This window comes from Eubalaena glacialis, chromosome 17 (genome assembly GCF_028564815.1).
Source record: "Eubalaena glacialis isolate mEubGla1 chromosome 17, mEubGla1.1.hap2.+ XY, whole genome shotgun sequence".
Taxonomy (NCBI): Eukaryota; Metazoa; Chordata; class Mammalia; order Artiodactyla; family Balaenidae; genus Eubalaena; species Eubalaena glacialis.
In genome coordinates this window covers 54,322,897-54,336,801 of record NC_083732.1, presented here as the reverse complement: position 1 = coordinate 54,336,801, position 13,905 = coordinate 54,322,897, and the positions used below count along the sequence as shown (strand labels likewise).

Below are 13,905 nucleotides of genomic sequence, written 5' to 3'. Positions count from 1 at the left end.
GAGTAGTTAGTATCTCATTATTAGTTTTAGTTGCATTTATTTGATTACTGCTTAGATTGAACATTGTTTTCATAGTGATACTAGTCATTTGTCTTTTCTTCTGTAGTTACCTGTTCTGGTCTTTTGCTTTTATTCCCGTCGGTATATATTCCCAATGCACAGTAACTGATTGGACTCTTTCAATAAGTATTTGTTTATTGAGTTTATTATATTTATCACATGAATATAATATAAAATATGAATTTTGTTATATTTACTGCAAATATTTTCCCAGTTTGTCCTTTGCTTTTTAATTTTGTTTGTTCTTTTTTTTTTTTTTTTTTGGGTGAAGTAGAAAAGGATAGCTTTATTTCTTTGCCAGGCAAAGGGGGACACAGTGGGCTCCTGACCTCGAAAAAAACTACATTTCTCTGTTCGAATCTGCCCTTTGGAACTCAGGGAAGGTCATGGAGGCTGGAGTCTTGCCTACAAGAAATGGGGGACAAAAGGGCCTCCAAGCCCGGGAGCCCCACAGGGCCTCACTCAGTTTCACTCCACCCTCTTCTTTGATACTCCTCAATCTTGAGGACAGATATTGGACAAGAAAGGGAACAATCATTTTGGATAGAGATGTTAATCATAAACGGAGGAACCCTGTTTTAGGGAGACTTGGTTTTAATCCTCACTTCGGTTTTTATCTTTCCCCAAATCTTTCAGGGAAGTGGGCGATGACTGTTCTGACTACTTCCTGCTCAGATGGGGCATAGTCCTGCCTAATTTTGGGGGAATAGATACCGAATTAAAAATATTTGAGTTCCACGTCCTGGATCCAAGTCTTATATGATTAAGATCTCAATTCCTTGGTCCCGTTAGAGGTAAGAGTGACAACTGGAACTTTAGTAGACAGAATGGATCTCATTCCCTTAGGAATTCAGGAGAATAGGTCTGAAGGCCAGTTTGGAACTGGTACTTAGGAGAGACTTGTTGTAGCCAATTGTTTCCAAACCATTCCTTGTATGGGGAAAACCCATCAAAGCAATCCTGAAGACCTGCAAATAGGAAGTTGACCACATATCTAGCAGTTAGAATTATCAAAAAGAATCAGCATATGAATCTATAGGTAGGAGGTATGAGAAAGGCTAAGAAAACAGAATTTTCATTCCGCTTCTCGGAACAGATACTTAAGTTTCTCAAAGGGTGAGATGTCCGCTTCTCGGGAGTCTGCTCGCTGGCTGTAGGCAGGCTTGGCTGGTCAGTCTCTGGTAATCTTCTTACTCTGGTGTGATGTACCCATGGTTTTACTCCATCCAGTTTTAGAGAGACGTGAGTAGTAAGAAGAATGTCATAGGATCCCTTCCTAGGATCCCTTCTGTTTCTCTTTAAGCTGCTGCTTAGGTCCTTGCTCTTTCCATACTTTCAGCAGCACCTGGTCTCCTGCTTTGAGGGGATGCAAGAGAGCTTCCAGGTGAGGGGGAGACCTGTGGAACATAAACTCATCCATGCATACAGTTAACAATTGACCAATCTGTTGTACATACTGTTTAATTTTTTTCTTCCTGTGTTAGAGATGTTTCTCTTTTTTACTGTTGCTACTTTTTCCCTTCTGGCTGGAAAGACCTCTACTCAACCTTGATCCAGGTGTAATCCTCTTAAATTTTTAGCCAAAATCTCATTGAAGAGGGTGGGGGAATTTTTAAATCCTTGTGGCATCCTTGAGTTTGACATAGCTCAGAAAATTCCAGGTTTGCGACAATATAGCAATGAATGTGTCTGAAATCACATCCACAATGGTCATGTAGTTTTATCATAATTACTCCATTTTGACTCTCAAATGCATTCCCCATGTCAATGTTAAAGCAGATGTACAATGCATGTCTGAAAGGCCACAAAACAGGCCTCTTTTTACCGCTTTTTAAAGTTAAACCATGTATAGGCCAGAGTGACTTCCTCATACCTCAATATGTGCAGACTTTTTTCTTTCATTTCCCCTTTTGATTGCAAGTCTTTCAGTAGAAGACGTTGATGATCAAAATATCTGTCCCTTGGTGCCAGGGTGATTCAGCTGTTTGCCCCAGGTGTAGATCATGTCCCTTGGTGCTAGGCCTCCTTTGTATTTGCCTAGTCAATCCACATTGGGGGAAAACTGATCAGGTATAGTGAACAAGCACAGAGGTATGTTAATGAGGATATGCTTTATAGGCTATACATTTTATCATTTATACCCAATTGTCACACAAGCATTGTACATGTGCTTTCAGCAATAGACCTAAAACAAGCAGTGGTACATGATGAGTAATTACACTCTGATACCTTCACTAGGTAGTTTCCCTTTCCTCCTAAACATCAGGGCAAAAGTGTGGCTAACACAATAACTTTCATAAATTCAAACTTCAATTAACAGAACTAGAATTTCATATCTATTGAAACATAATTCTTTTCTCTAAAATTACCCTCATTTTCATAACCCAAGAGTCTCCAATTTCTGGAGGGACCAGGCAGAGATAAAAGAATATTTCAATTTTTCCTACAGAGGTGTAATTTACCCAATTGTTCTAAGTCATAAGTAGCTTGAGGGGAAGGGCTTCCCTATGTCTGGGAAAACCATAAACATTATTTACCAGCCCACTCGGTAACTAATCCTTTTGCTAACTTTTTATGAAGCCATCATATTCTCCATTAAGATTTTTAAATTTCTTAACCAGCTCAGCTGTATGATATGAAATTTATCAGAGACCTGTATTTGTCAAAAGGGGTCCTTCACGTAAGTCTTCTTGAAGATGAAGCACCTTTGCAAAAGCATCAGAGTACAGCAACAGAAAGACTTAAAAGGGCTCAGTTAAGCATCTGACTGCAATGTAATTGGTAAAGAAACTTGGTTACAATAACCAGGATTACATTTAACTTGACTGATTACATTTAATTTAACATACCAAATAATCCTAGTTAACTGTTTCTTTCTGAGATGCCTCAGGGGCCCTCTGAAGAATCTCAAAGTTAGCTGGAGGTCAAAAGAACCTTTAGAAACTGCCAAACAATACTTACTCATTTTACCGAAGTGAAAAGATTTCAAGGGCAAATAGGAATCTGGTCTTGCCCTAGCCCACTCCCAACAAAATCCATTTACCCAACTAGATTTAATCCAATCTTTGAAAATCCTGATTATGCACAACTTTAAAAACATGGGCTTTCTTATGGAGAATTATTCCTAAAGAGTTTACCCAAAAGCTCTTATCTCACTTGCATTACTTAACATTGATGACTCTAAAGACATGTCTATATTAATCAAACCAACAAGCTTAAGCCACCTTCAATAGCAGATATTAATTCAGTACTGAATATTTCCCAGATCATGTGGTCCTAAAATTTATCTTGGCCAATTTTCTAGACATTTAGATTTAATTTGTAAGTGCTTACTTTTAAGTCAATTAGATAGAGCTCATTTACAAGTTAACTTTTACATAAAGACTGAACCAGAGATCTCAGTTTTTTTGCTTGTGTTTAAAAAGGCCTTCTTTCCCTGCCTTTTTCTTCAGTCTCAGGAACTAGAGATGGTCTAGATAAAGTAAGTGTTCTGGCGGGCCCAGGCACAGGGGGAGAGAAATAACAATTTCTTTTCATGGGGGAATAGCTGAAGATCTCCCAGTTTTGTAAAAATACCCTGGGTGGGGTGTTATAAGATGGAACAGAGCTCTGATCACCCATAACAAGGCTAGTCCAAAAGGGAAAATCCCAACCAGCATTCTGCCACAGGCAAACCCAGACACAATAGGACGGATTCCCTGGTGTTGTCACACGTGAGCCCTGTTAGTGAGCCCTGTTATTCAAAGACGTCTCAACCGGTCAATGTAAGTACTGACATGCATACATACATACAACAAACATGGTCCCACAAACAAAACATGTACAACTCTTTTCTCAGTCTCCCTTATTTTCCTTTCCCTTCAGAAACAACCAGCTCTAGGCAAAATGACTTTCCTTTCTCTTTGTACCATCAGCTTGTTACCTAGCTGCTCATTTTTATTATGTAACTGCGTGAATGCTTGAACATATGGAATTTCTCCTGTCTTTCTATTCCTGTGACAAAACAGCTCTAGCTGGAGAATTGTATAATAATTTAGGCTACCATTCAAAGACCATCTTTCCTCATTTTCAAGAATGTACGTTGGCCAAACAGAATTACAATAGAATTTCATTTTTTTCCCAGTTATAGGTTTAGAACTATAGGTCGATGAGTCTGCCAAGATTTTCCCCAGGGGGCTATCAAATGGAGAAAGGGGAGGAGGAGGAGGGGAAGGCGGGGAAGGAGAAGGAGAAGGAGAAGGAGGGGAAGGGGAAGAGGAGGAAGAGGGGAAGGCGGGGAAGGAGAAGGAGAAGGAAAAGAAGGAGAAGGAGAAGGAGGGGAAGGGGAAGAAGAAGAGGAAGAAGAAGAAGGAGAAGGAGAAAAAAAGAAAAAGGAGAAGAAAGAGAGGAGGAAGGAGAAGGAGAAGGAAAAGAAGGAGAAGGAGGGGAAGGGGAAGAGGAAGAGGAAGAAGAAGAAGAAGGAGAAAAAAAGAAAAAGGAGAAGAAGGAGAGGAGGAAGAAGGAGGAGAAGGAAAAGAAGAAGGAGAAGAAAAAGAAGAAGGAGAAGGAGCACTTCCTATACTTGATTGATAGAACACTCACGAGCGGACTGAAAACAAATCAGAACCCTCGCCAGCAGACGGAAGCCTTATGCCAGAAAAAAACAGACAGCACAAAGCTCAGAGTGGCTGCTTCCAAGTCCTACTTATCCCATGACCTTAGTCTAAGCGGCGCCTTACAGATGGGATTTGAAACAGAAAATCCCCAGATGGGAACCAAACATTCCCCAGATGGAACCAAAAGTTCTTCAGAGGGACAAAATTGAAGGAGCCTGGGAGTGCACTCCCAGGGACTTACCCAGATTCTGGCAGAGGTGTCGCGACATCAGACGCTATCTTTTCTGCTTCGCCAAAACAATTCCTAGGAGTAGGAAGTCCAGGGCAGTCCAGGCAGGAGGAAGAGAGGAATGTCCTCAAGGCAAAAAGGGCCTCAGCAGTTGCTAGGGGGGTCCCTCTTCCTCTGTCTATTCCCACCTCAGAGTTCCAGCTGCCAGACTGGCAGATGGCGTATGACTGGGGGCTTGGCCTCCAGACAAGGGTCCCAGGTGATCTGGCCTCTAGGGACACCCGCCCCCCCACCCCGGACCGTCCCCGAGGTGGTCCCTTGGTGATCACCAAAATTGTTACCGAAAGCTTGGCCTCTCTGTATACCGGTGCCAAATCGAATCTCAGGGGACAGAGTTTTGGGTGAAGTAGAAAAGGATAGCTCTATTACTTTGCCAGGCAAAGGGGGACACAGTGGGCTCCTGCCCTCAAAAATTGTGTGTCCCCTGTTTGTTCTTTTAATGTACAAAACCCTGAAATTCGTGGGATCTACTTTCAGAGATGAGTTAAATAGTCACACATACTTTGTTTTTGGCTTTTGAACATTTAACTCTTTAATGCCATTGAAATTTGTTTAGTACAAGTACGGAATGTAATATAAATAAAGCATAGGATAAGTTAGAATGTACCTTAATTTTATTTCACACACTCTTGGGAAGTTTTTCCAATTCTCTTTAAGTAATCCTTCCTTCTCTATTGACTTGTGATGTCTTCTTTATTATATATTAAGACTTCAAGTATACTAAAATCTGTTTCAGGGCTTTTTCTTTTTCATTAACCTATATGTCAATATCATGCCATAATAAACTATTTTAATTATTGTAGTTTTTTATGTGTTGATAATTAGTAGGCTAAATCTCATAACTTTTATTTTAAAAGTGTGCTTAAAAGATTCTGCCCATTTAGCCTTCCAGATTAATTTTTTAACTTAAAAACAACCCCACTAGGATTTTGATTAGAGTCGCTTTAAACCTCAAAATTAATTTTATTCCCTTATTGATTTAACAATTACATGTGCCTGCCTTTGACTTACTCATCTCTGTAATAGGTAGCTAGCTATCGTTTCTAATCAACACTACGTTGTCACCTTTCAGCAGTTCATTTGAAATTCAGCCTTTGGTAATTTGAAATATCCTCTTTAGTCAAGTGGAGGGGGTATGTTTCACTAGTAAATTTTCTAACATTAGCTATTTAAAGAGGTCTTTTTCTAATAGTTTCTTCTGGGAATGACAATTTAACTAGGTAAATAATCCTTGGAATACAACCCTTGATTTGAGTCTTATCTTTCAGTTGTCTGGGTTTTTGTTGGTTCATTTAGAAAAAGCTAAGCAGCTCTGATTTGTAATCCTCTAAAGTGTGTATTCCTTCCACCTTCTCCTCCCTTGTCGGCTTACAGATTCATTTCTTTTTCTTTGTAGTTTAGAAATGTTAACTGACTCTGCCTTGTTGTCAGTCTCTAATTGTTAATTTTGTTTAGAACTCCATCATCTTTCTATGTCTCCGACCTTTCTCTTTTTTTTTTTTTGAAATTTTCGTCTGTTGTTTTCAGCTTTATACCATCTGTTCTGTGTTTTGAAATCCCGATTATTGTAGGTTGAATCTCCTTGCTCTATTCTCCAATTATTTAATTTCTATATCATTTCATATATTTGCATAACTATTCTGTTCTCAAGATATTTCACAATTTTGCTTTCTTTTGTCGTTGAGTTATCTGCAATGTCATTTCTGCTTTATACAGCTTCAGATGGTATCCTTAATTCTTCAGTTTCCATTTTCATTACACTGAATTTATTTTTATCTTGAGCCATTCTTGTTTAATATAACTTGTGTTTTTGAAATCTCTGAGTTTCACCTGTTCTTTAAATACTTAATTGTTTTTCAATCATTTCTTAATTTTTTAAAAAACACTAAAAATGAGCGAATTTGCATTTTGGTTCTTCTTGCTTTGTTTTCCTTTCCAAAATGCTTTTGGTCGCAGATTTGTTGTTGTTGTTAATTAATCTTTCATGTTAATGAACTGAGATTTGCTGGCATTGAAAATTTTTCATTATAGGTTATTATAATTGGCATTTTAATAAGATTTGAAGAAAAGAAGTTCCTGGCCCTGTTAATCCTTCTTCTGTCTTCCAGAAGTTCAGTGTTGCATTCCTAACTACCTGACTACTATATAATGCCTGATACATCACTGTGTGAAAATAGCTGATTAAACATCCTTTGACAGTGATATTTTTCTTCTATTTTAGGGGCTTCACTGTGACTTTGCTTGCCTGATGTTTCAATACTTAGTAAATAAGCCTTCAGAAGAAAGGGTTAGGGAGATCATTGTTAATGCTGTTGAAATTGAGCAGGTAAGCAGGGAAGCTTACATAATTAGCACATCTCTCTTTCTTTGATGTTTGTACCATTATTTCATTAGGTTGACACATATGAAATTGCCATTTTGTAGGTCAAAATAGGTATCAGCAATATTATATGGTCAACCTGGCAGTACCAATAGATGATGTATTGCAGTTATTATGTCAACTTATAATTTGGTTTATAAGCCAGTCTTTATTATATATTAAGATTTTATGTATACTATAATTTGTTTCAGGACTATTTTTTTGTCTCATTGATCTGTCAAATTTCATGCCATAACAAACTATTTTAATTATCTTAGCTCTCTAGATTTTTAGCTGCTAGAGGGCAGTGATGGTTTCTTGTTTTGTATTCTTAAACTAGCAGGGTATCTAGCTTGAAGCATGCATCAGATGTTCACAGAATGAATAAATAAATGAATTAGTGAATAGTAAAGTATGATTTAGGGCATGTAAAGATCTCTAACTAGCAAGACCTGGATGCTTCACTTAGAATGTACTTTTATCATTTTAAAGAGCTAGTTGAAAAGTAAAATAAGTTTTTAAACTTCTTTTTAATAGTGCATACTTTAACAGCCATAGTTTTCATATTGGGAAGAGAGAAAAGGCATAAAATGCATTTTGGTATCTTGAATCACTTTTAGAACTAAATCCAAATGGTTAATATGTTTTTATTTTTTCTTTGTTAAAACTTTACCACTGTGTTTCAATATAATTGGAGTTCAGTTTATCTCCCAAGTCCCAGATCCATTTCTATTTCTTTCTCATTTTCTCTGTTAATTGAGCTTTCTCTCTTTCCCAGTTCCCTTTCATAGTCATGTTAATCTTTTTCTGGGTATTTCAGAACAAAGTATCTCCTTTTTTTCTATTGAGAAAGCATATAAATTCAGGTCCTACAAGTGCTACTTTAAAAAATACCGGTAGTGTAATAGTTTCAATTTACTTTGTCTATATGAAAATGTGAAATAGTAAGTGAATAGTAACACCCCAAACATTTTTAAGCAAATGAGCATTGTTTGCCATGTTGAAAGAATTTATCCTAGTGTACTTTCCTTGAACAAGATCAGTGACTTAGAAGATTAATAAAATTAGAACCCTCTTTTTATTTGGAAAACACATACAATTTATTGTTATTTCTTTCTTTCTACTTTATTCTGTTTTTCTTTATATCTCAGGAGTTTTTAACAGAAGCCTTGCCAGTTGGCCTCATCGGAATGAATTGTGTTTTGATGAAACAGTATATTGAATTTGTAGCTGACAGATTGCTTTCAGAACTTGGATTCTCAAAGGTAAGGTGTTTAAAACATATTACTGCTAGCTAAAATGTTATAGTCAGGTAAGACCTCTAAAATACGTACTATATTTCACTGAAAGCTTTTGTAACATACTAGTCTATTTTTTTTAATTGTCCACGACAGCCTTGTTTTACATCAACAAATTGATTTTACAGAATCCTTAAATGAAAGTTAAATGAAATTCATAACAGAAGTACATGCTGATAAATCTTAGAACTAATAAGCTCAATAAATTACATTGTAATACATAATTGTAGGTATCTATTTAACAGGACTATCTTTAAGTAATTGGATTTAATATGCAAATACATGTTTACCCTCAGATAAATCCCCATGTGTCTATGTTATAATTTGGGGGTTAATGCTTTTAAATAGGAAATCGTTATTAGGAAGACATTAACTGTCATAATTTGACTCTTTGAACTCAGTTGTCATTAAGTTATTGCTGTCATTTTGTTTATCAGAGATAATGTACCTGAATTTTCAGGTGTGATTGTCACATGACTTAAGAGGTGGAGGCTGCAGCCAGACTACCTGGGTTTGAATCCTGATTCCACCACTTTCTAGCAATGTGACCTTAGGCAAGTTGCTTAACCACTGTCTCAGTTTCCTCATCTGTAGAGTGCAGATAATAATAATAATCCTTACTACAAATTATTGTTGCTGAGTTGGTATACTTAAAGCACTTAAAATAGTGTCAGACATATAGTAAATGAACACTAAATGGTCACGTTGTATTCATCATAAGTGGAACATTCACAGAAATTTACTATGTACTATACTATGTTAATTAGAAATTATAGGTTTTGATTTCTCAGCATGGAAATGGAAGTTTAAATTAATGAGAAGAATTATGAAATCCATGATGCTGGGGTAATCATTACCTTTCTTGGTAATACATTTACTTTCTGGTAACTACAAAAATACTGAGATGAAAAAGTCAGATGGGGCAAAGATTTTTTGTAATTATAAACTGTAAAATATCACTATTTATATATTTTAGTTGCAAGATCCTCTCTTTTTACTGATCATTAATGAGAGAAATAAAGATTATAATTACATTAATATGATCTCTGAAATTTATAAACTATGTATTAAAAGAAATTGTTTTTTTTCCTAAGTTATACAATATGTTTGTTATAGGAAAGTTAATTTGTTTACTTAAACCTTAAAGTGAACTCACTGTCCTTTAACCCACCACCATATCCTCACACCCACACATCCACATTCTCCTGCTTATTGGAAAACTACACACCCCTGGGTCTAGTTTTTCCTTTGGGAACTTGCTAACTGTAGATATATAAAACATGCCTCCTAAGAAGAAAATCTGGATGTAGTATAAAACATTATTTCTCCACAGGACTTCAAAATATCTCAATAAATTCCAAAAAGCAGAAATTATACTGACCTCTTAGATTTAATGCAATAAAGTTAGAAATTAACAATAAAAGATTACCAAAAATTTCCATCTACTTAGAAGTTGAGACTGTATCCTTTAAAATGAGAGTAAAAATGAAAATATAAACTAATAGAAAATATAAACTAAATGACATTAAGATTACTATATATCACAACTTGTAGAATGCAGCCAAACAGATCCTCAGAGGAAAATTTGTAGCCTTGAATGTCTATTAAGAAAGCAAGACAATTTAAAATACATGAACTAAACTTTGAACTCAAGGAACTACAAAAAGAATTATTTTATAATGATAGTTTTTGGTAAAATAAGAGATTATTTAAATTAGCAAATGGTTGTCATTTATACAGAATTCTAAATAGGAGCCACATTAATGTTGTTTTCAACTTTTAGTTTTGGATTAGTCAGTAAATATTTGAGTACTTCTATGTGTCAAAACCAAGCTACTTAATTTAGGTTGGTCTTAGTTACTTTGTCCTTGACATGAATGATTTGGATCAGACTTTTTGGAAGATACCCAGTTTTAAAATCCAGTGAATCTATGACTGTTGTTCTGTGCTCTTTCCACTGTATCCTGCTGTGAGTGATAACTCACCTTTTCACTGCCTCTTAACACTATTTCTGACAGGCAATTTCACAGAGTTCCACAACTCAACCACACCCAGCATATGAACTTTTTTTGGAAAAAAAAATACATGTAGCTTTTTTAAGATATAAATCACAGATCATGCACTTCACCTATTAATAAATGTACAATTCAATGGTTTTAGTATATTTGCAGAGTTGTGCAGCTATCACAACACTTTGAGAATATTTTTATCACCCCACAAAGAGACTCTATACCCATTAGCAATCAGTCATTTCCTTTTCTTTCCTCCATCCCCACCATAGCCCTAGGCATTACTAATTTTTTGTCTCTTTAGATCTGCCTGTTCTATAAATCCCATTTCTATAAATCCCATATAAATGGGGTCATACAATATATGATACATACCATATACTGGTATATGGTATATACAAAGCCAGTATAATGTTTTCAAGTTTCATTCATGTTAGCATGTATCAGTGCTTTATTCCTTATTATGGCCAAATAATATTCCATTGTATGATTATACCAAATTTTATTTATCCATTTATCGGTTGATGGAGATTTGGGTGGTTTGCTTTTTTGGCTATTATGAATAATGCTGCGATGAACATTCATGTATAAGTTTTTGTGTGAACATATGTCTTCATTTACCTTGGATATATAACTAGAAGTGAAATTGCTGGGTCATATAGTAACTCTGTTTTTAATCATTAGAGGAACTACCATACTGTTTTCCAAAGCCACTGCATCATTTTACATTAACACCAGCAGTATATGAGGGTTCCAGTTTCTCCACATCCTCACTAACACTTATTATCTTTTTTTCCTTCCAGTTTTATTGAGATATAATTGACATACAGCACTATATAAGTTCAAGGTGTACAGCATAATGATTTGACTTACATACATCATGAAATGATGACCACAATAAGTTGTCTTTTTTATTACAGCCATCCTAGTAGGTGTGAAATGGTATCTCATTGTAGTCTTGGTTTGCATTTCCCTAATGGATAATGATTTTGAGCCTCTTTTCATGTGCTTATTGGCCTGTGTATATCTTTTTTTAGAGAAACATTTGTACATTCAGATCCTTTGCCCATTTTTAATTGGGTTATTTGAATATATTCTTATCTGTGGTATTCATAATTCCTGCTGAAATATTCCTAATTTTTAATAATCCTCTTTTATTGTTCTTCATGGATCATAGAAATGTCTCCATTTCCATCAAGCTTTATCTCCAAGCCTGCCTCTTGAATTCAGAAGCAGTAAAAAACATTTTGTCAACTTATGTGCCACTTTTTGTTTGGGGTTACTATGGACAGCATTTCTTCTGTCTTCCCCAATCATGGTCCCTTAACATCAATTTGATGATTACATGTTCTCTTATGAACTAAGAAACATATTTATGTCCACAGTACATTGTTGGTAATTTAATATTTTGTAGTATCATGTAGATGTGACTATCTAATGGTAATACCTGTGAAAAATGCCTATAATATCTATGGTGTTTTAGATTTCTCAAGCTGTGAAGACATTTTAGTCATTTTAGTTTGGCATTAAATCTTTCATTTCCATTTTAAAATAGTCTTTTTTTCCTTTCTGCGTAGTTTCTTTAAGAGGTTAATAAGTGATCTTAGTCATCTTAAAATGTATCAGCCTTGAGTGCTTCCAAGACCCTAGGGAATAGTGTGATCTTTAGGTGACTAGACAGGTGTTGGGAGACCTGAGTTATCTATTGTTCTTCTTGTGGGATATAATTTGGCTTCTTCAGAATGTCTAACAATATTTCTTTTCTTTTCAGGTTTTTCAAGCAGAAAATCCCTTTGATTTTATGGAAAACATTTCTTTAGAGGGGAAAACAAATTTCTTTGAGAAACGAGTTTCAGAGTATCAGCGTTTTGCAGTTATGGCGGAAACTACAGATAATGTCTTCACCTTAGATGCAGATTTTTAAAACCCTCCCCATACATATCTAAACTTATCATTGGTAAATAGCAGTCTATTTTTCTCTGCTTAAAAAAAAAAAACACACCTAAACTATCTTCTTTAGGGCACAGGAGTTTGCTCTAAAGGAAATCCAAAACCAAATATCAATCAAGTTGGATTTATAGAAATATGCTTTAATCTTCCTGTTTAACAGTCAGAGTATGACCTCTAAATGCTTTTGTTTCATCACTGAAATAAAAGATGGCATTATATTTGTTAAGAGCATGGCGTGAAGGGTCAGATAAGAGTTTGAGATTCTGTCCTACTTTGTGTGACCCTGGGTAAATCAGTTAATCTCTCTAAACCTCAGTGTACTTATCTTTAAAATGAATGTAATAGTAGGTCCTAAATTCATAAAGTGTGTATGAGGATTAAGATGCAAAATAAGTTCTTAGCCAATACTGCTGTTGCAGCCTCCTCCTCCTTCCATCTCCCCCTCCTATTATTATTGTTGTTAGTAATAGTATTAATTGCAGTGATGTGATAAAATACTCCCATCTCCTCAAAGTAATTGTGATTCTAGGTCCTAAGATCTAGATCCTAAGATCCTAGAATTAGATCTTTGTATTTTTAATGTTTTAGGAAGAACATAAAGATTTCCTTAAAAAGATTATAATTTTCATTAACATGAGAATCACTTCTTTGAATTTCTCAGTGTGTAGTTAAGGAAATTTAGTTCTAAGTTGCTTTGGGCAGGATACTTATGGAGTGGAATCTAAGAGGTTATCATGATAGTTGACCTTGTAAGCAAAATGATTCTCCTTCAGAAATTAAAAGGGTAATTTTAGCCAGACGTAGCCCTGGAATGTTTAAAACCAGGGTGAATTAGCTAGAATAGCATTTCCCAAAGAGTATTGTAAAAGCTGTTAGCCCCTCTAGATATTTTGTGGGGTGATGGGGAGAGAGTCTGTGGTCAAATGAGTTTGGGAAATGTTGTACACTCCATTCCTCTTTAGAATGTATAGTCAGTACATCAAAGACTGAGAAATTCTGCAGTACATAAACTGATTTCCCCCTGCATATTCCAAACCTACTTAACAAAGATCTGTTTTTCACCTGTTAACATCTCACCTAACTATTGTTCCTCAGAACATAGGTTGGAAAAAGCCGGCCTAAATAACCATTCTGTACATGGAGGAAGGGCTTGTGGACCAAGCAAGGGAGAACCTGGTAGGGATTATTGAACCATTTCAACTTTGTGCCAAGCTGAGTAAAGTACCTGTGATTGACCTCAGCTATATTTCTTATACTCCTACAACTCTTATATGCTGTTATGAGATTTAATTCTTTTATGGAACAATGCCTGCTGCATGATAGCAGATGGTTAGGGAGACTGAGG

General features: G+C 35.7%; 1 protein-coding gene across 2 annotated transcripts in view; it reads left to right on the top strand.

Annotated features, from left to right (window-relative positions):
• RRM2B (ribonucleotide reductase regulatory TP53 inducible subunit M2B) overlaps positions 1–12,534 on the top strand; it is a 33,944-nt gene extending 21,410 nt beyond the window's left edge. For both annotated transcript variants that reach the window (XM_061171671.1, XM_061171670.1), the window contains 3 exons: positions 7,166–7,270; positions 8,455–8,568; positions 12,382–12,534. In XM_061171671.1, the coding sequence (XP_061027654.1) occupies positions 7,166–7,270; positions 8,455–8,568; positions 12,382–12,534 (372 nt within the window). The remainder of the gene's footprint in view (positions 1–7,165; positions 7,271–8,454; positions 8,569–12,381) is intronic.
• Positions 12,535–13,905: the final 1,371 nt, after the last annotated feature.